Source organism: Gracilinanus agilis, chromosome 1, assembly GCF_016433145.1.
Source record: "Gracilinanus agilis isolate LMUSP501 chromosome 1, AgileGrace, whole genome shotgun sequence".
NCBI classification, from domain to species: domain Eukaryota; kingdom Metazoa; phylum Chordata; class Mammalia; order Didelphimorphia; family Didelphidae; genus Gracilinanus; species Gracilinanus agilis.
In genome coordinates this window covers 150,315,037-150,338,559 of record NC_058130.1, presented here as the reverse complement: position 1 = coordinate 150,338,559, position 23,523 = coordinate 150,315,037, and the positions used below count along the sequence as shown (strand labels likewise).

The following is a 23,523-nucleotide window of genomic DNA, read 5'->3' as shown; positions in this document are numbered from 1 at the left end:
AGTTTAGTGAAATAGATATAGTATTAGATTAGGTTAGAGGATAAGATAAGGTACTAATGTACATTACAGTGCAGATGCAACAAACATAACAAAATTGTATTACATGAAAAACATATAACATATTACAGATCACATATCACAAATAATGTAGATAGTTGTGTAAATAGTGTGTATATTATAACTTGTATTATAGTGTAAGTATTGTATATATGTAAATGGTACACACATGTATATTTGACACGTATATATTATATGTACATATATGTATATCATACATGTACATATTATGTATGTATTATATGTATCTTATGTATGTGTACAAATGTAAATTCTGTGAATACTTTGATATAATTGAGTTGCAAACATTCAAATGTAATTTGCATAAGGGAGTTTGATGTTTTTGTTTTAATTTTGATGTAAAGACTTATGCAATGTTGTATTAAAATGTATTTTCCAAAATGGTTTGCATTTATTAGTTGGTAGGATATTTCTGTATTAGAATAGGAGTTATGTTTGATGTTTGTTTTGACTTTTGTGTTGATATTTCATATTTGCTGTTGATTTTGTTGGAAATTTTGCATTGCTAATTGTTGCTTTATGCTTTGAACTATGTAACTGTTCAATGTATTTATCCTTTTACCTTTCCTTGTTGAAATCCCTAGTGTAGGGTAGAGTAGGATAGTGTTAGATAGAATAGAGTTAGTGTAGGTTGTTTGTTATTTTGGGTTAGAATTTTAGTTTAGTTTTTAGTGCACAAATACCAAAATTTTGTTAATTTTGGCTTTGTGCAAAGGGGAGAACTGTTGTGAGGAAGATTAGTTAGTAATTAAGTATTAAGGTTGACCTATCAGGAAGGATTGGAGCATTCCAAGATGGAATAAAGGAGCAGGAAGTGGCTTGTACCCTGAGAGAGACTCCATTAGTGGTTGGAATAAACTGTTGCTAGCCCTGGGAGATCTCGGACCTGCTTCCCTGGGATCCTGAGTGGTGGTGGCTTTTCAGCAAGAGGACAAGACCTACAGAGCAGCACCAAGTGGAGGAGAAGTTTGGGATCTGGTGGACAGCATCTCAAGAACACTCTCTACTTTGATACCTTGGACCACCTTGGTTTTTGGCGTCCTGTGATCATCTGTGGATTACCATGAGAACCCCAAAGCCACCCTCAGACCCATTAGCTGTGCTGGTCAAACCAGGTTTGAAGCAGCCTCCCGGAGACTCCAGTGCCTGCTTAGGTCACTAAGATTAGAGTAGATAAGTCCTCCCCTTGCCCCTGTGATTTGCCCTTTAGGTTTTAAGTATAGAATCCCCTATCCCACCTTTATTTTAGTTAAACCTAATTAAAACTGTTAAAACCTTTTACCTTGCCTGTTGGTTTCAAAGACTCTGGCCTAGTGGTGAGCTGGTGACAGTTGGCCAACAGCCATTCTTGTCAGTTAGCAGCAGCTTAGCTGTGTCTCCCTATCCTGGTCCTGTCTCTCCTTCAACCCAGTGTGTGTACCCACAACCATTTAGATTTTATTGTAACATCCTTGGTGCCATCCCCAGTGCCTAGCAAAATGCCTGGCCCATAGTATATGTTTAATAGATTTGATTTATTAAAATATTCTTTGTAGTCACTACTAAATATTCTGAGGTCAATTATAAGGCTGAATACCTTCTTAGCCTGGTTTCCTAATTTGGAATCAAGTGAATTTAAATTAGCACTATTAAATAGCAAAGCTGGCAGCACCATGGCCAAGGAAGCAGCTGGCTTGATCCACACCAGGTTGGGTAAAAGCCTTGGATCTGGTTCATCTGAGCTGCTTAGTTCACCAGTGCTTAGTAAATGTGAATGATAGATTAATATTTTCTGTGAATTTTTGAGATGAAGAGACCATCTTGTCCAACTCCTTCATTTTACAGATGAGGAAATAGAGACCTAGGGAAATTAAGTGACTTTCCCAGTGTCATATGGGTAATAAGCATGAAAGAAGGGATATGAACCCATGTCATCTAATTCCAGACCCATTATGTGACATAAAGTGTGTTTAGGAAGGAGAAAAGGCTATTACAAGCTGCCAATAGATTTAATTAGGTTGTTCATAGAGTGAAACCAAGACCTGAGTCAAGATTTACATCTTGAGAAGGACATTGCATCATATGATCTATAATTCTAGAGGGGGAAATTTCCTCATTTGGACTTGATTCAGTGTTTCTTTCCTATTTCTTTAATTTGCAAGATCACTTGGGGTGAAAATATGTTTCTGTGTCCCTTCCTTGGGTTTCTGTAGAAGTATTATTATTATCCATGGATAGCAATTACAACTATGGAATAACCTGCTTATTGTTTTCCCTGTTTTTTAGAATCTCCCTTCTCTAGGGTATCTTCAACTCAACTGTCAAATTGACCTTCCTAAAGCATAGGTCTAAGCATGTCACTTCCCTGTTCAGTTAACTCCAGTATCTTCCTATAATGTCCAGGACCAATGCTCTTTAAAATCTGGCCACTTCCTACCTTCTGGTGTCCTTATGACTCTTATTTCCCCACTCCCCACAAATACAAATTTTCCCTCCCCACAAATACAAATACTGTTATCCAGTGACACTAGATACCCAATAGATGTCCCATTTCCTGGCCCTGGGAATTTTCACTGGTTGTTCCTCTTTACCTCTATTTCCTACCTTTCCTGGCTTTCTTCAAGTTCCAGCTAGCATCCTACTTTCTACAAGCAGAGTCTACAAGGGGAGTCAAGAATATCTTCCCTCTTTTGATTATTTCCAATTTATTCTATATGTAGTTTATCTGTACATACTTGCTTGTATGTTGTCTTCCACCTTTGGATTGGGTGCTCCTTGAGAGTAGGGATTGTCTTTTGCTTTTCATTATATCGCTGGCACTTAGCACAGAGCCTACCACATTGTAGATGCTCAATAAATGCTTGTTAACTGACAGAATACATTTTCTGTAAAGGCACCCACTTTGGGAATCACTGGATTATAGTATATGTCATTGTAATATAGGTCTTTATTTCATGTTCAGATATTTGCTTCTGAACTTAACCATATCTATGTTACACTGTACCCCAAGTATTCAGCCTTTTCCCAGGTACCCAGATAAGAAAAGGGTCCCACTGCATTTATTCTCTTTAAACTAGGACAAGGGCATTATCATGGCTTCATATTCACACAGCGAAGCAACATGTGTAGCCACATAGGGATATAACTTTAGGTCAACAAATTGAGTATTCACTGGAGAAGGAAATTCTCTTTCTCCTACAGAGAGCTCATGGCTACTCTTCTTGCCATGCTGCAGCCTAGGGTTGGGTGAAGGGAGCAAGCCATTTGTCTAGCTCCAATCTTTTTTAATCCCCTGTATGCCTTGTGGAAAAGCAGTGGTGGACCAGGAGAAGGGGAGAAAGAAAAGATTAACTGAAATTAGGGCTGGGGTTAGAGTCAGGAAAAGGGAGAGATCATAGCAAAAAGCGATAAATGATTTAAAAAGGGAAATGGAGCAGGTCTAAGGAGTCCCAGCCTGGTCCTTGTTCTGACCCTATGTTCTGACTCACCTCATTCCATAGTGCAATTTGCCTGTTGTTCCATCTGGATGTTCCAGTGGACAGCAGCTTTTTCATGTTTCCTAGAAATAGCACTTTGTTGGCTCTGTGAGACTTGTAATTTGCTTCCTAGAAAAAGAAACGTGGTATATGAGCATGAGGACATAATTGGAGTGGATCAATGACTCCCCCCCTCCCAATAAACCTCTCCACAAAGTGGTGGAAAGGAGTGAGTTACAACTTTGTGGAATATTCTGGCAAAGGGTTTCTCTATATGATTATTTCTGAAGATCTGTCTGATTATTCTCTGAGAATTGTTTGAGGAATCTTAAGGAGATAAAAATCCATATAGATATCCATGAACATGTGGAGAGCATCTGAGTGGAAATAAAACTAGAGCTATAATAAATTCCCTGTCCAGAAGTTTCCTAATTCAGGTCATGAAACTGGCTTAGAGATGATAAATAGTAGTAATGGGAAATTAACTTGTTGACTTTTAAATTTAAGTTATTTTTAAAGCATTAAGTGTACCTGAGCTATTCTTCAAGCTTCATGAAATCCTAGAATAGGAGAAACCTCAGGATAAGCTAAGTCCAACCTCTTTCTGAAATACAACCTCCTCTACAACAAAGCTGGGAGGCAGATATCACTCCAACAAAAAACAGGATATTTAGAAATTCAAATAGTTGAGAATCTCTGTTAAATATCTTCAAGCTTTGTTTAAAATATTGACTTAAAGACATAAAGAAGCTGCCCTAGATTTTAAAGGAAGAATAAGTAGAAAACTGTAATAATGACATACTTTCTATATCTGTGATTTTCATTGTTGTGAGTATGCCATCCATCAGTATAGACCAGTGATGGGCAAACTATGACCTGTGGGCCAGATGCGGCCCCCTGAAATGTTCTATCCAGCCTTGAGACATTATTCCTAATCTGATGAACACAATGAGTAGGATACAATACAATGAAACTTCGAAAGAGTTTCCTTAGAAACAGACTGGCAGATGAGCATTTCCTTTGGCCCCTCTTTAAAAAGTTTGCCCATCACTGGTATAGACCATAACCCTCTATAATGCCATAGATTACATGAGGTCTTAGAGAGTCACCATCATTGAAAAACTCATTATCCATCAGGCAAAATGATAAATATCTTCAAGCTTTGTTTGTCAATCTTCAAATGGCACATATGAGGCAGTGTGCCATAGTGGATAAAGAACTGGACATAGAGTTAGGAAGTCCTGTTTTTGAATCCTTCTCCAGATACTTTGTGACTGGACAAACCTCTTAGCCTCAGTTTTCTCATCTGTAAAATGGGGATAATAGCAACTACAGGATTGAGGTGAAGGTAAGATGAGACAATTTTTGTACTTTTCAAAGCTTAAAGTATAAATGTGAACAATTATACTTTTAAAAAATACATTTGATTGATATGTTTTGTTTTTATATTATCTATATTTCCTCTTGTATCTTTTGTCCTTCCCTTTCTTCATCTATTACAACAAAGAATTATCTATTATTTTATATCTTTTTTTTTAAACCCTTAACTTCTGTGTATTGGCTCCTTGGTGGAAGAGTGGTAAGGGTGGGCAATGGGGGTCCAGTGACATGCCCAAGGTCACCCAGCTGGGAAGTGTCTGAGGCCGGATTTGAACCTAGGACCTCCCGTCTCTAGGCCTGACTTTCAATCCACTGAGCTACCCAGCTGCCCCCAGGAATTATCTATTAATCTTATATATTCAATCATCAAACATGTACTTTAAGTCATTTCTGCTTGACAGGACCTTTCATGGCTTGTGTTATGACAGCATAACTCTCAAGGACTCAGGTTTATCTCTATACCACAGTGAGGCATCAAAGGAAGACTTTAGTGAAGGACAGTAGAAATAAAAAAATTCAGAATATGACAATAAATATGGCATTTTAGGAGTTGAAATTTCAGAATAGGTAATTTTTCACTTCTTTCCCCAAACTGGGCAAATTGCTTCTCTCTAGACCTCAATTTCCTCCTTTATAAAATGAGAGATTTAGAATATATGATTTCTAAGATTCCTACAGATATAAAAGTTTTTGATTCTATTAAAATAGATAAGAAAGTATTTTTTAGTATTTGAAATATTTTACAAATGAAAAACAAAAATAAATTGGCAATTTTTTTTGTTTTTGTCATCTAAGTTTTGAAATCGATAGAATAATAGAATTTCAGAGCAAGAAGGCCCTTGGAGCCCATTAAATTTGTACTCTCCTCAATGACATCCTAAATAACTGGCCTTCTGGTTTTTTCTTGAACACTTGTAGTGAATGTATTCTTAACAACTGAGGTAGGTCTTTTGTATAGTTAGGAGGTTTCTCCTCAAATCAAATTGAAATCAGCCTCTTTGTAGTTTCCATGTATTATAGCTTTTGTGCTCACTCTGGCTGGGCAGAACAAATCAGTTCCTCTTCTAAATGATAATCCTTTGGATACTTGAAGACAAAAAGCATATATCTTGTCAGTTTTCCTTTTTGGGGGGCTAAATATCCCTAAGTTCCTTGAATGATCCGTGTAAGGCATGATTTAAGCCCCTTCACCATCTCGTTTCCATTTTTTTTAGATGTGCTCCATCTACCTCATCAATGTCTACCTTAAAATGTGGTCCGCAGAACTGAGTGCAATGACTTCAGTTCATCAGTAGAATAAAACTTTACTCTATTGTACTAATTGTACTGTTGTTCAGTCATTTTTCAGTTGTGTCTGACTCTTTTTGACCCCATTTGGGATTTTCTTGGCAAAGATTTTGGAGCGGTTTGCCATTTCTTTTCTAGCTCATTTTACAGATGAGGAAACTAAGTTAAGTGTCTTGCCCAGGGTCACAGGGCTGGTATATGTCTGAGGCCAAATATGAACCCATGAAGATGAATCTTTCTGACTCCAGACCCAGCACTCTATCCACTGCACTATCTAGCTGCTCTGCCCATTTGTACTGGGAAATCAGTTTAAAATGAATACGAAGGGTGAATTAGAGACTTAAAAAAGAAACACAGTCTTATGATTTTTAAGAACATGAAGCAACTTCAGTTAGGGAGATAAAGAAAGAAAGTTCCTAACAGGGTCATTCACTTTGCAAATGGGGAAAGCTACTTAAAAATGTAGCATAATTAAAGATGAAAGTGAATTAGAGAAAAAAAAATAAAAGCACTTTTGCTTGTTCCTGCTCTAATGAAGCATGTCTGGGGTTCCTACTTTGGGATTTATTTGCTTCGAGTTATCATTTCATCATGTGATTGTCTTCTTGTAGATGGTATCTGATCAGAGAATCAAGACCCCATAGCTACCAAAATGCTTTATTTGTGTGTCACCAGATAAAAGAGGAGGAAGAAGAGAACAAAATGTTCCTAAGAAAGGCAGAACAAACTCTGGAATGATGCCATTGTTCAGAGAGTCCAGGTTCAGGCAGTAGCATCATGTTCATTGGTGAGCTTTCATTTTGAAACAGAGATTGTGAAGCAGGTTAGGAAATGACCAGAACCTAAATAAAAGGCTTCCATTAAACTCTAGATTCCAGTTTTTGGAGAGGATCTTTTTAAGTAGCAGAGAAGGATGATTTGTAATCAGTTTATTTCTTGTTCCTGTTGTTCAGTTGTTTCACTTGTATCTGACTCTTAGTGACCCTAGTTGGGGTTTTCTTGGCAAAAATTCTGGAGTTGTTTGTCATTTCCTTGTCGGGCTCATTTTACAGATGAGGAAACTGAAGCTAACAAGGTTTCGTGACTTGTCCATGGTCACACAGCTAATGAGTATCTGAGGTCAGATCTGAACTCAAGTCTTCCTGACTCCAGGACTGGCATTCTATCTACTGCTCTACCTGCTTCTACTTAAATAGGAAAGGGAAAGGGACTAGACCTGTCTTTTCCCTGGAATAGGGAACTCCCAATTGAGAAAACTTCCTCTAGTAAGGCAAATTGGCACCTTCCTTGTAACTTAATAGTCTAAGAGTTTTCCAGAACGCTTCTATATGTTACTCCATCGACAAGGCCATATTGTCTCTCTCTGCAAATGAATGCTTGGAAGCACTTTGTTCTCAAGGCTGTTTCCCTCCTTGCAATCTTATTTACATTATTAATTTGCCTAGCAAACCTGTTTTTCATAGAGATCCCAAATGCAAATTTCAATCTGGCCTTTGCCCAAATGATTACATAAATTTACATTATGGTCTGGTCTGAATTAATGTGACTATATCACACACTTGCATAATGCCTGCCGTTTGTTCTCTTAGCAGCCCTCCTGGGCAGAAAAAAAAAAACCCCAATGAGACATTTATCCTATTGCAAAGCATAATGTTGCATATTGCACCTGTATGACTTTTCCTGCACGAGGGTCAATAATCCTTATCTTTCTGTCCTTGCAGGTGGTTGCGAGCAGGCTGCCATCTGTGTTGAATGACATGGAGAGGATCACGTCTTGGTGAAAGTCGATTGTCTTCACTGGGTTCAGAATTACAGGCTCTTTTGTGTCAAGGTTCCAGATCATTAACTAGAGAACAGAGAAACGAAACTCTTAGCATCTTTCCCCGCCATCTCATTCACTCACCTGACAATGAACACACACACAGGACCTGGCAGTCATATTGTCAGTACTCAGAAAGGTGAAACATGGTAGTCCCATGTGGAATAATCTGGACATGGGCTGGAGAAGAGGTTTAGTTGCATTGTTATGAAGTAAACAGAAAATTCAAAGAGCAAAGTTGTAGGAGAAATTAAAAAAGAGCATAGATTTAGCACTGAAAAGGTCATCTAGTCCAACTCCCTCATTTTACAGATTTGGAAGCTGATTTCCAAAGACGTTAAGTGACTTGCCCAGGGTCACCCAAAGAGATGAAGAAGAGTTAGAATTTGAACCCAAGTCCTGTAATACTAGTGGACTTTTCTGAATGTATTGAATGTTATGGGGGTAATTTGCCCCCCAATTCTGTATACTACATGAAACATCAGTGTAGCAAGATATGGCACTGGTAAGATCCTCTGCACACATATATATGCATATATTACACTCTATGTTTATACATATAAATAATATATTTTACTTTCCATTCTCTTTAAACTTCCTTCATGTACCCTGTACTAATTCTGCATGTTTGACATTTAGACATTTAGAAATTAAGATGCTATGGATAAAGGTTCTCAGATTAAGACTAGAGAGAGAGAGAGATTTTGCCCCATTTTCCTTCAAATTGACTAACCTTATAATCATAACCAGTGCTAAAGAGAATATTAGCAGCAGTTGGGTGCCATTCCAGGAGTCCAACTCTCCTCCCGTGACCAAGTAGTTCCTTCTTGGAGATAGTGATGTTTCTTGACAGAAATTGCTTTGGAATATCCCATATCTTAATCTAGTAGCAGATAGAACAAAACAACATGTTTTATAAAAGCTGAAAGCTAATCATTTGTGAGCAATACCTCATCATTTCCCACCATTCCCAACACTGGAAGGAAATCTTTTGAATTATAAATCTAAGAGACTCCACTGGCCCAGAGATCAGGCAGACCAGCTCTTATACTCTTGATGATTGCAAGCCAGTTTTCCCTAGTGTGTGAGGTTCTCTTCCAGATCTCATGCTCCCTCCTCTTCCCCAATATTGTGTTGTTGTTCAGTTTTTTTTTTGACTTGTCTAACTCTTTGTGACCCCATTTAGGGTTTTCTTGGCAAAGATACTAGATACTAATTTGCCATTTTCTTTTCCAGCTCATTTTATAGATGAGGAAACTGAGGTATACAGGGTGAAGTGACTTCCCCAACATCACACAGCTAGGAAGTGTCTCAGATCAGATATGAACTCAAGAATATGAGTCTTTCTGGCTCCAGGACTGGCACACTATCCACTGTACCACCTAGCTCCTCTTCCCAATATACCATAATTCTATCAAAGTAAGCCTGGGGAAGGGGATTTCTCTTTGGATTTGAAGCTGTCTTTGGAGGTCTCATTCGAGGATTGTCCTTATCTGGATGGTCTCTAGAAGACTAGGTATGAAGACTCTGTGGAGGACTATGTGAATACATTGAAAGAGGATGAATAAATGCTTAAGATTTAAAATGATCAGAGTGCTGCATTTAAGGTCTGTTTGCCTTAACCATAAAATCAGGATTAGTTTTCAGTTATCTCTACATTCTTTTCTACCCACTTCTTAGAAATCTACATTTTTTTGAGATGGAAGCAGATCTAATTCAATTCACCACAAATTTTTTGAATGCCTGCTCTGTAAAGAATGATCCCAGAGATAAAACCTGGATCTAAAATGAATCAGTGTTAGTTGGCCACTCTAGGTGACACAATATCTGCATCAAGAATGAATGAAAGTACCATATTATGTAGTGTACATGCTTGCTCCCAGATCCAAATCCTTTTTTGAGGGGAGAGAGAAGAGTGGTTACTGACACAATCATGAGACTGGATACATATTTCTTTATCAATGAAGAAATGATTAGTTGGACAGCTAAGGGTCCAGTGTTTGAAAGAGGAAACTTAGACCAAGGTACCTTTGTACCCCAAAAGGGCTCATTGGTCTTACATGTTGAGTTCTTTATTTCTAAGGGAATAACTCCTTGCAATTTGTAGATCAGGTCCAATGGAAGTTCCATTTGTATTTTCTAGGCCTCATCAGAGTTGAATGGATCTACAAATCATTTCAGGACATTCACTTAGAGCCATTTCCTGCCAGTAATTTTTGTGCTCACTTCTACTACTAAGTTAGAACTGTACAGACACTGTTGATGGCAGTATATACTCATTAGTGATTTGGTAATGATATAAAGGCTGAGCCAGGAAAGTTATCTTAAAACCAGCCTAGGTAAGGAGAAGGATAATGAAATTTATTTGACTTCTATTAGAGACAGGTTAAGAAATCCATATATTAAGAAGACCAGATCTTTGGGTTGGTCTTTAAAGGATGGGTAGGATGGCTAGGAGGGAGGGCACTTGGATAGAGAGGCTGGATATCAGGTAATGGAACTTTTGTTCCAAATCTTAGAAATTTTCCAGTGCAGTAGTTATAACTTTTAGAATATTTTCCATATTTTTGATAATGTTTTTGTCACTTTAAGGTGCAGTTTTAATTTATTATTCTAATTAGCAATAGGAACTGGACTTGATTTATGGAATTCCTAGAGATATATCTACCTCTTCCTCTACCCCGACCCCAACCAGTGCAGGTTGGCACATTCTTTGCAACTTATAAGGGTTACACAGCTAGTCTGTGTCAGATGTGGGATTTGAACCTATGTTTTCATGGCTTTGATGCTAGCTTCATCCACTATGCTATGCTGCTTCCCATTGGTCTAATAAATTTCTAAAAATACTTCCAGGGTTCAGGTCACTGTTTAACTCCATTTTCAGATGAACTTATCAAGAGTGCCAGAGACAGGCACAGAAACTACGAAGTCTACCTTCTTCTTCCTCATTCCAACCACCTTATTGGTGAGTGATTACTACTTACTTAAGATTGTCTTTGCTGATGTTTCAGGAAAGATGGAGCACTTAGGGATACAGGTATGATATTAAAGGTGGATTGGTTTTCATTTCTCACAGATGTGTTGGGAGAGTGGGATGTAGAAAGGTGAGAATTTACCGTGGCATCTTCAGAACAGGAGGCTATTACAAAATCATCAAAAGGGTTCCACTTGATGTCCAAAACGTTGCCTTTGTGGCCACAGACCTTTGGGTAATGTGGGTCAAGCTTTCCTGTCTGCAAAAGAAATAATAAACAAAATATTTATGAGTTAGAGACTATCTCCAAGGCCTTATCATGTCATTTTAGAGAATGGAGTTTCAACAGCACTGATGGTCCTGCCTTTGAAGTGAGACTGTTCATAGGTTTTTCAGAACAATGAAAACACATGCTTAGCTGGAACCTGGAAATCTAGAGCCCTAGAGTTACCAGGGACTACACAAATCATTCATTCATGCAACATTGCCAGTCAGGTAGCATAGTAGATGAGAATGTTGGATTTGGGGCCAGAAGACCTGAGTTTGGATTCTGCCTTAGACTCTAGCTATGTAACCCTGACCAAGTTATAGCCTTTCTCAGTATTCCTCTCTATAAAATGGGAATAACAATAGGACCTTCCTCATAAAGTTGTTGTGAGAATCAAATGTGACAACATATATGTATATACATACTATATGCATGTATATATAGGAATGTGTAAGTTTAAATATACGTGGATACTATAAATATATGTATATGTATTTAGTTCTTTGAAAACTTTAAAACACAAAATATAAAAAATAAAAAAGCTATATAAATGCTAACTCTAAGTGTCTACTATGCAAATATTGCTCTTCTCAGAGATATAGCAAGTTTAGATAAGATATGATCTTATGATACTTGTATATTGGTAGGGGGATAAGATGCAAACCGAGATAGAACTATAATATAAATAATAGTTTATATTAAAAAGATACAAATAAATAAAATTTTATATGTTTTGGTATATATATATATATATAGGCTATGTATGTATAGCATTATACATTACTGAGAGAGAGCTTAGATTATAGAAGTATTAATAGTGTATATACTAGAAAGTTATAAACAGATTGCCGCATGAGGTCTGAAGGGGAAAGTCATTCCAGGTACGCATCTACTGGCCTATGAGAATGGCTTGTTAAATTTTCAACATAAGCATTTACATCCCAGAAATGAGCAAACATTGCAAATTAGGGATGGATATATTGTTTTGTTGACTGTCTAGACATTAACAAGTGATGCAGAAATTGTTCACAATGTAGGTTAAACCTAAAAGGTGAAATTTTCTTCCCTACCCAGAGAGTCAGTTGTTAAAGACATTTACCAAAACACTCCTGGTCAAAACTGGTGGAGAAATAAAAGACAACTTCATGGAAGAAGTGGCTGTTTAACTGAGTTTTCAGGGACAGGCAGGATAAGGAGGAAGGAGAACATTTTGGATATTTAGAATTATGTGACCAAAAGCAAAGATGTGAGAAAGCACAGTGCACATTTGGGATGAAGGCAGGGGACAGATATTACTCCATTTTGGTTGGAGTGTGTAGAAGTGAATAAGATGAGATATAGCCAAAAAGATCTTTTTTTTAAAACTCTGACCTTCTATCTTGATTCTAAGGCAGAAGAGCAGTGAGTGCTAGGCAAAGGGGTTTGGGGGACTTGCCCAGAGTCACACAACTAGGAAGTGTCTGAGGCCAGATTTGAACCTGGGACCTCCCATCTCTAGGCTTGGTTCTCAGTCCACTGAGCCACCCAGTTATCCCCTAGTTCATCTAGTCTTAAACCATAACTGAGCAGAAATTCCTCCCCCCAAATGGGTAATTTAAGGCACCACTTGAAGACCAGGTAGGATGAGGAATTCACTACCTCCTGAGGTAGTCCATTCTACAATTGTAAAGCCTGGATGTGGTAGCTCTCTATTTCATCAATCTACTCACGAATCCTAGTTTTGCTCAATGGAACCAACCAAGAAAAAAATTATGTCCTTCTCTATATGACAACCCTTTAAGTACTTGAAGAAACTATCATGTATTCTGTAAGCCTTCTCTTAGATAAGCAACTCAGTCAATTCAATTGAATTCAAACATGGCATGGTTTTGAGTCCCCTTACCATCACTGCCAACCTTCTGTGGGCAGTTTCCAGCTTATCAATCTCCTTGCTAAAACATGGAAGCCAAAGCTGAACACAGTACCCCAGCTGTGATCTGACCACGGAAGAATACATTGGGATAATCATCTTCTTTGTTCTTTCATTCAACTGTTTTTTTTTTCTGTTTAACTTTTATGAGTTAGAGGGAAATCATGACAAAAGAAACTTATAATATTATTCAAATACCTTTCTGGTCAATGTAGTCTATTCTTCTTTTCTACCTTTGACTTTTATATTACTTTTCAGTGATTCTTGATCTTCATGATGATGACCCTGACACCCTATAACTCCCAGAATCATCCAAAATTTAATTATTTTTGCTCACTATTCTTGCTAAGGAGAGTGAATAAAGTTGAACATTTTAGAAAGATTTTTTGATGAGAAGGGTTGGATCTAAAAAAAATCTTTCTGGTTAAAATTTAGCCATCAGGAAATTCAGCTACCAGGATACTGAATTCCTCAAGCCCCCGGTTAATTAAGGTTTTGCCATACTTGTTTCCATAACTATCTAAAGCAGAGGCATAGCTTCTCCTCCAGCTACTCTGTCCCTGATTCAAGTGTCACCTTTAAAAAGGAAGGTTTGCACGAGAAAAATAGCTGCATTGAACTTAGCTGGGTCTCTCCTGGCAGCTCTCCTCTAGTGAGCAAGAAAACGTCATTTATAATACTTTTCTCCATGAGGTGGACGTATTTCCTGAACACTACCAGGGCAGGGGAACTGTATAATTTATTCAAGGCTTATAAACTATTTCTATGTTGTATCAAATGAAGTGATATTTTGGTAATTATTCACTTAATAGAATCGATACGGTTGGCTAGACAAGAGAATTCAGACCCCCTAAGTGGATTTAATTTTCTCAGCCTCCAGTTCTCCAGTGTGGTTGTCTACATGGATGTAGTTAATTAGAAAAATTGCTCTATTTGCACTTCAAACTTAGTCCTAGGTAAATGTAGTCTGAAGATTCTGGTCCTCTGGTTAGAATAACAGCAGGATGGTGACTGATTTGGTCCCTGACTATTACTGACCTGTTTGAAAATTGCATTCTTTCCATGGTGACCCTGAATCCTCAGAGTCCCTGAACAACTGATAAATATCAGGGTCTGTGGGTAATAATAATAGCTGCTATTTAGATAGCCCATTAAGCTTTGCAAATTACACATACATTATCTCCTTTGACCTTCTGGACAATCCTTTGAAGTAGATACTATCATCATTCCTACTTTGCAGATAAGAACACAGAGGCCCAGATAGATTAAATGATTTATTTATGGTTACGTTGATTGTCAGTAAATAGTTTATGGAGAGCGCTATACTTGGAAGTCAGGAAGATCTGAATTTGAATCTTTCATTATAGACACTCTAGCTATGTGACCCTTGTAAAATCATTTAATCTTTCTGAGTCTCTGTTTCCTCACCTGTAAAGTGGGAATAATAATACCTGTAATATTTATCTCATTATTATTATAAGGTTTAAATGACAAAGTAGATACAAAATACTTTGAAAATCCCAAGTATTATATAAGTGATCAGTTATTATTAGTGTTAACTTGATAGCAAACACTATTATTCCCTTTTGGTGAATCTGGAAATTAACTGAAAACTCTAGGCACCTTGCTAAAAGTTAAGCATCAGGGTGAAAGTTTGTAGGACTCTCACTTTTGTATTGACATGAAGAGCCATAACAAAGACTACGGATGCAAAGCTGAGGAGCATTGAAGAAAAAAATATCTTTATTATTTTCAGCATGCCACACTTTTGGGTTAGGGGGATACCATTTTACATTCTTGCTTCAGGCACAATAAATCTAGTTATGGTTTTGTTTTTGTGATCTCCTTGTGATCTACTAGGAAGGAGGAAGAGAAGGGAAAATTTTTTTTATTAAGCCCCCACTATATTCCAAGTGCTGTGCTTAGTGCTTTTATGAATATTATCTTGTTGGATCCTTACAACAACCTTGCAGGGCAGGTGCTATTTACAGTTGAGGAAACTGAGGCAAACAGGTTATGTGATATACCCATGGTCACCCAGCAAGTAGGTGGGTATTTGAACCATATTTGAACTTGGTTCTTTTTTATTATACATCCAGTATTCCATGCACTATGGCAGCACCTCACTAGCTGCCTCACTAATACAGATTACAACTCATCCATGACTTATCTTGCTGTGTGCAACTCTAGATCATGTTTCAAGTATGATGTGATGGGAAGTGTGCTAGGTTTGAAGACAGAAATCTGGGTTTGAATTCTAGCACTGGTTTGTGACCTCTTGGATTCTGTTTTCTTTTCCATGAAATGAAGATCAACACCTTGGGCTAGATCCTTCTAAGGTCCCTTAAAGAATGATTTCCTCCCTACATCTTGTGTAGAAGACCTAACCAATGTAACAAAGATCTTCTAATAGTCTACAGGTACCAATGTGGCACCTGGGCTGCCCATTTGTTCTTCCCTTTTGCTACACCTGCTTCCTTTTCCTGATAATTTATTTCCTTGGAATACAAGTCTTTTTGGGTAACATGCTACTCTCTCTTGACATCTATTACATCTCTTCCTTATACTTTGTGTCACCCATGATTTTTCAAGGTGGACTTCCCCAAGGGTATGGCTGAAGCTAGTTGAACCAGCTCAGGAGGGTGGATTGTTAAAATTGTTTAAATTTTTAGTGTGAGCATTTACACTCCAGAAATCAGCAATAAATGATACAAATCAGGGATTGATTTATTGTTTTGTTGATTATCTAGGCTAAAGAAAGCAATGGAAAGGGACAGGTAGGTAAATCAGTAGATAAAGAGCTATTCCTGGAGATGGGAGGTCCTAAATTAAAATCTGATCTCAGGCCCTCCTTAACTTTATGACCCTGGGCAAGCCACTTAACCTCAACTGCTTCACTCTTACCTCTCTTTTGCCTTGGAATGGATTCTTGGTAGCTATTCTAAGACAGAATGCAAGGATTATTTAAAAAAAAGTAGTGGAGAAAATATTTATAATGCAGATTAAACTTAAAAGTGTGCTTTCCCACTTGGAAAACTGATTGTTAAATATTTGCCAACATATCACTGAGTATGTCTTAATTATTGAGAAGATCCACAGGTATGTGTACAAGATATATCAGATATGGCCAGACACATCCCCATATCTTAAAAAATTATGGAATTCTGTCTCATTTTAAAAGTTTACTTGTTACTTTTTAAAAATTATGTATAGATATCTTTTATTTGCTTTGGTTTGATGAATAAAATAATGTTCTTCATAGATAAGCATTCAATCAATATTTATCTTGAAAAATACAATTCTCTGGGTTCATAGACTAATGAAACATGCTGCACAGAACTATGAAAAGCTCATTAAACAAAATTATCTTTGAGTTGCATCTATTAAGGAAGTTTTCATGACTTTAACAAGAGCCACTGATTGGCATCTGTGTGCTATAATGCTACATGTGTGTTCCTAAAAATCTCCTTCATGTGCAAAACGGCACAATAGAAACCACGGGGCTTTTGGGGGAAATGGGATTAGGGACACAATACTCAAAAACTTCATCAATGCCATACTCAAAAAAGAAAGACAAGAATCTAATAAAAATGGTTAGCACAATTTTTAAACACATTAAATGGCTATGAAATACATAAATACTACAATAAATAGTGGCTTTGTCTGGTGCTCCAATTTCCACACGATATGAGCTGGCAAAGTTGAATATAGGTGAGAGAATGATCTTGGAGAGATCCAGTTGGGGGGTTGATGGAAGGTAGGCAGAAGGCAGGAAGGAGAATCAGACTAGTTTTTCTCAGCCTACAGTTCGTACTGTATCAGAATATATATGTATGTATCTATGTACATACATATATGTTAACATGTTGCCTTGAAAAAGCACCAAAATTTGCTTGTGGACATGAGTGTGTTGGAGGGGCTGCATTTTGCAAATTGTACTGAAATGGTGTTGTTTCTTTGTTTTCTTGCTGTTTCTTTAAGGATGAAATCACATACAAGTGAACACAAAATTCTCGTTCTGTTCAAATTGTTCCCTTAATACATCAATCGCGTTGGAAAAAATTCACGTTTTCAAAACAAGCATTTGAGTAGAACTGCCTGTACAAATTTCTCTGGTTGGTATTTAAAGTCCTTCACAAATCCAGCTCCAGCTTACCCTTCCAGTGCCTTCCAGGCTGATTACACTACTGTCCCCTTTATACAGTCAACAAACATTCTACTTCCTGTTTTTATATCTTTGCATGTGCTTCTTTGCTTCTAAGTTTTTCAGGATCCCTTGTTTCCTTCAATGCTCAGCCCAAATGCCAACTCCTATATAAGGCTTTTTCTGATCCCTCCAGATGCCCATGTCTACCCTCGAAAAGTGGAACTGAATTTATTTTGTATATGTTTATTTTATATATAAGTATATGTATACATGCTGTTTCCCTTGATAGACTATTAACTATTTGAGGACAAGTCATTGTTTCAGCTTAACCTTTTTTATCCCTAGTGACTAATAATGTCTGGCATATGCTTAATAAATTACTGTTAAATGGCTAATATTCCATTTCAATCAGGCAATTAGTAAACACATACTAAGTGCCTCTTTTGTTTGAGATATTATATTCTAGCTTCTTCAGGCTCAGGCCATAATCGGCCATTAATTATGTCTTCTCTATTTGGTCATTTTTCTAATAGTTTTTGGGATGGGAGAATGATGACTTTTTATTGAATAAAAATTTGAACTTGGGAATTTTATTTACATTTGCCACTACTCCCTTCTTAAAGGAATGATCTTTTTCTCCAGTTCTTCAATTTTTGAAAAATCTGCTAGAAGAGGAAGTGGATAGTGTACTGTCCTGGAGGCAGAAAGATAATTCAAATCTGGTCTCAAATATTTATTAGTTTACATAAACTCTGGATGGATCATTTCGCCTCTGAGAGACTCAGTTTCCTCAAATATAAAATGGGGACCATTATAGCACCTACCTCGTAGGCTTGTTGTGAGGATCAAATAATATATTATCTTTAAATATATTGACACAGTGCCTGGCATTTAGAAGGCATCTCACAAATATGTGTTCCTTTAACTTTTCCCTGTAGTGGATGGAGAGCTGACTGTGTAGTAATGAACGCTTGATTCCTTCTCTGACACATATGAACTATATGTCTCTGGGTAAGTTATTTGATTTCTCATTGTATAAAGCATCTCCAGCAAGGAAGGTGCTGACCTTTAGTGGCTGTATCTGTTCCTCATCTGGAAGTTCCTTCTAGCAATGAATCACAGGTCCAGTGCCTGTCCACTCCTATACTTTTAAAAAAAATCCTTACCTTCTGTCTTAGAATCAACACTAAGTATCAGTTCTAAGGTAGAAGAGTGGCTAGGAAATGAGAGTTAAGTGACTTGACCAGGATCACACAGCTAGGAAAGGTCTGGGTCAGATTTGAACCCAAGATCTCCCATCTCCAGACCTGACACTCCATCCACCTAGCTATGCCTCAGTCCTTTGCTTTTGAAGCTATTTCTGTCCTCTCAACCATCATTGCTTGTTTTCCTCCAAGAAGAGATTAATGCCTTTTAATATTGGTTCTCTAGAATCAAATTAGTATCCAGAATAAGGCAACTAATAGTTTCCTGTACTCTGCCCAAGTTACACTAAATCTGGAGTGCTGTGTTCAGTTCTGGGCCCCACATTTTAGGAAGGATGCAGATGAAAGGAAGGTAATCAGAGGAGGAAAGACAGGTCATATTAAGATCTCTTTAAAGCACTGGGTATAAAATTTTAAACTAGAGAATATAAGACTGAGGGATATATTATACATATAATAAATATATCTTGAACATCCCATCCATGTAGACAGAAATGTGATGTTCTGAGTGACTCCATTCATAGAAAGGCCATATTTTAAAGGAGCCAATGAGGGATGAGAAGGGGACTCTTTCTTTGTCCTCACCTCTGTCACCATTGGTTGCTGTCCATATCTAGAAGCATCATTACTGAGAAGTATGGCAGGTTCAGTTGGCCCATGTTATCTCTCTTACCAACAGCCCGCACTCCTTTTAGTTTTTACCCAGTAATCATCCCAAGTCTGCTCAGCTGGTTCCCACAGCTATCTAAACACATTTAAATCAAGGGTATTTATAATTCAAAGGATGGAGACCCTGCCAAATAACTGCTATTCCTTCATCACTATCCAGGGAGAGAATAAAAGAACATTTCCTCCCTAAAGCTCAGTAGTCAAGACTTTGTGGTTGGAGATATTTCTGAGTAGTGAGTGTCAGTATTGGAAAATGTTAGTGGCGTGATGGATACTGCAAGCATGGTTGTGGCTAAGTGCCTTAAAAGCATCACAGGGGCAAGGTTATTTATGGCAAAAATGCTATATCCTGACATTTTGCCCTCATGCTATGTGGTCAGTGAGGAAAATGCACATGGGACAAAGCCTTTAAACCAGCCATTTTACGGAGTGCTGCTGCTGAAAGGATTTGCAATTGGGGCTGCTTACTTCAGTCACTCTATCCCACTGCCCTCGCCCAGATATTATGAAGAGAAGTAATAGAGTTCCTTTTTGAAATAATCCAGATCCTAAGTCTGAGCGTTTTCAAGTCACAAATTCTAGAATCTAGCCCACTAAATGAGGGTCTATCTTTATTTCTAAGAATAAGAACAGGGAAGGTATCGAGATTAGAATACAGAGAATTTAATTCAGAGGCAATCTCAAAGGACAAAGGATAGAGCCATATAAGAACATTTTTTGAGGTTCCCAAGAATCAGTTATTTTGGATCAAAGTGTAAAAACAAGTATGCTTGGTGTTAAACACAAAGGAAACAGTAATAACTGAGTCAGCCCATCTCATCTCCTACCCCACCCTCCTCCTAATCTCAGTATTACATAGATGATCCTAATTTCTGTGGAAGAGAGTAAGAAATGTTTTAGACTTCCAACTATTTTTTTTGTTTTGTTTTGTTTTGTTTTTAATATTTTTAAACCCTTAACTTCTGTGTATTAGTTCCTTGGTGGAAGAGTGGTAAGGGTAGGCAATGGGGGTCAAGTGACTTGCCCAGGGTCACACAGCTGGGAAGTGTCCGAGGCCAGACTTGAACCTAGAACCTCCTGTCTCTAGGCCTGACTCTCAATCCACTGAGCTACCCAGCTGCCCCTACTTCCAACTATTTTAATCATTTTAATTCCTAGTAGAATGTAATATTCGCAAACATCAAGGAAGATCCATAATTATCCCTACCTCTTCTTCCCAGCCCTTCTCAGACACACAATAAAGCTGGTTCAAGATAGCATTAGTGGGCATAATGGGTATTCCATACGACTTAAAGGGTTTAAAGAACCCCAGAGGGCCATTATGTCATCTGACAGTTACTAGAAGCTTGAAATAGAAGGACCCTCTTTACCACTGAGGAACTGAGGTATTATAGCAAGTTACCTGAATGATGGGGAGTCTGGGGCTGGGACCCAGTCATAGGGTATTGATGGCATGACCACTCAGAATCAGGGACAGTCTGGCTATTTGATTTATTTGCTCCTGAAAGTCTCACATTTATGAGTGGTTGAGATTTGGGGAAAAGGGGGAATTCCTGAGAATCAGGGAAGCCATATCTTTTCCAAAGACTTAGAATTTAGAAATACATAGCCATGTATATCTTAAGGTCTTAACCTCCATTCACATGAGATAATAAAAAAATTTGGATCAACCAAACAACATGCATTTATTAAGTTTTTATTTACTATGTGCCAGCAGATGCAAAGTTAAAAATAAAATGATACTCAGTTTAAAAGAGCTTGCACTGAATAGGGAAATGGAATTCTAGCAATGTGGCAGTGACTAGGGAAAGGGCAGGAGGAAGAAAAAGAGGGAGCTTTGGTCTTCATCTTGTCCCTGAACCTTCCTATGTCTGGATCAATTGCCTCTGACCCCTCTTCTAACTACATTAACCATGTCTTTGCTAGGGAAACTTCCAAAGAGGATAGGCATTTTTAAATATAATTGTGATAATAACCACTCGCATTTCTATGGGGCTTCATGATTACAAAGCACTTTACACACATTATCTTATTTGATCCTGGCAACAATCCCTATTTGAGTAATGCAAATATTATTATTCCTACTTTGTAGATCATAGGCTCCAAAAATTGCAAGCTGGAATGGACCTTAGAGATCACTTAATTCACTTTCTCATTTTACAGACAAAGAATGGAAAGGTCAGAATAAAATTAAGTGACTTGCCCAAAAGTGATCCAGCTAGTAAGGGATGGAACTGGGAAGGAGAAACCCAACTCCTCTGACCTGGAGTTCAAACTCCATACATCACCATGCCTAAAGTGAAGGAGTCATCTGTCACTACAGGATTACAAATCTAAACAAAACAAAGGAACAAAGGGAACCCTGGCTCACCAGATAGGCTTTTTTAGTTATCTACCTTCACTGCAAGTTATTGACTCATCTACGGATTATTTTTAAAATAGCCTTAGTTACAAAAGATTAAGTATAAAAATATAATATTGTTCACCCAAGATTTTAAAAAAACCCTTCTTTGATGGGTTAATAACCCATAATCAAAGAAGGATTAAATCCTCATTCAATTTAAAATTTGAAAATTTAATAGAATCTGTTGAAATAATCTCACAAAGCAAGCACACTTTAAAATACCAGTGTTGGGGATACGGTCAATATTGGAATGATAAGTTAATTATATTATATTGGGTTTTGTTGAATTAAACAATGTTTTGGGGAACATATAATAACAATTATAGTGATAGTTATAGTAAGGTTTGTAAAGCACTTTAGATATATGATGTCATTTGATCCTCATAAGAACCCTGAGAGGTAGCTGCTATTATTAACCCCATTTTACAGACGAGGAAACTGATACTCAGAGAAATTAAGTCATTTGTCCTGAGTCACACATTTGGTAAACGTCAGAAGTGGGATTTGCATCCAGGTCCTTCTGACTCCCAAACCAGCGAGAATAAATGTTTGATATTTAAATGCATGTACCAATAAGCTGCCTTATATGAAGGTTCTGTTACAATCTAGCTTCAGACTTAATCATTCAACTTATATTGCTTTTTATAAAATGTCAATGATCTCTTAATTTCCAAATCTAATATTCTTTTTTTCAGTCCTCAACTGTCAAATTATTTGTTGCATTTAACACTGCTGACTCCCTTCTTCATCTGGATATTTTTTTTCCTCTGGGTTTTCATGACACTGCTCTTTCCTACTTCTCTTCCTGTGCCTAATAGTTCTGTTTTATCTCTTTTTCTTGTTTATCCTTCTGATCCTATTAGCTTTGTGTGGTCTCCTAAAGCTCTGTCTTAGACTTCCTACTCTTCTCTCTATGTTCTTTCTCTTGGTGACCTCATATGCTCCCATGAATATAAGCAATGTGCAAATAAATGTTTAACAAGGATCTCTTTGAAAAAGAGATGTAGGCATGTTGCACTTTTTTGGCTTAATCTACATTTTTCCCCAGGAGCAGTGAGGTGGCTTAGTGGAGACAAAACAGAGATGGGAGGCTGGGGGTCCAAACCTGTTCTCAGACACTTCCTTGCTATGGGACACTGAGCAAAACACTTGACCCCTACTGCCTAGCCCTTCCTGTTCTTTTGCCTGGGAACCAATTCATAGTAGTGATTCTAAGACAGAGGGTAAGGGTTTAAAAAATCACATTTTCTTCATCATTTCTTAAGTCTAGGTATTATATAAAACAAGCTTTGATTTGTGGCATTTACTGATTTCTGAGGTGAAATACTCATAACTGCAACTTTAACAATCAGCTCTCACTGGCTTAATTCAAAGTGACTCAAGTACACCCACAGTTGGGTTAAAATAACATTTCTATGCAGGTGACTTTCAGATCCATACCTCTATCACTGACTCTTCCCTAAGCTTTAATCATGCATCATCAATTATTGACTGGACGTTTCAAATTGGAAATCCCAAAGATATCTCAAATTCAGCATTCCCCAAACAACTCATTATTCCCCCCTCAAATCCACTCCTTTGCCAGACTTCCCTATTTTTATAAAAGGTACTACCATTCTTCTCATCACTTTCCCTCACTGCCAAGTCTTGCCATTCTATCTGTAACCCTTCTCATGTCTAACCCACCTACTGCCTCAATTTCCCTGTCCTTTTTTACACAATTCTACCAGAAATTTTCCTTATGCACAGACCTAGCCAAGTCACTCCCCTAGTCCGGTGACTTCCCATTGCTTCTAGAACCAATAATAAAATATTGTGTCTAGCTTTTAAAAGTTTTTTTGTGACCTTTCCCCAACCTATCTTTTCAATGTCATTGGATATTAACCTCCCCCCTACCTTCTACGATGTTGCTAAACTGGCCTACCCTT

At 37.6% G+C, this 23,523-nt stretch overlaps 1 protein-coding gene across 1 annotated transcript in view; it reads right to left on the bottom strand.

The window, feature by feature from the left end:
• Positions 1 to 23,523, bottom strand: part of CORO2A (coronin 2A) — a 63,539-nt gene that overhangs the window by 33,523 nt on the left and 6,493 nt on the right. Inside the window, exons 2-5 of the mRNA XM_044657216.1 lie at positions 11,136 to 11,252; positions 8,753 to 8,902; positions 7,867 to 8,046; positions 3,546 to 3,662 (exon numbers count right to left, since the gene is read on the bottom strand). Of these exons, the coding sequence (XP_044513151.1) occupies positions 3,546 to 3,662; positions 7,867 to 8,046; positions 8,753 to 8,902; positions 11,136 to 11,252 (564 nt within the window). The remainder of the gene's footprint in view (positions 1 to 3,545; positions 3,663 to 7,866; positions 8,047 to 8,752; positions 8,903 to 11,135; positions 11,253 to 23,523) is intronic.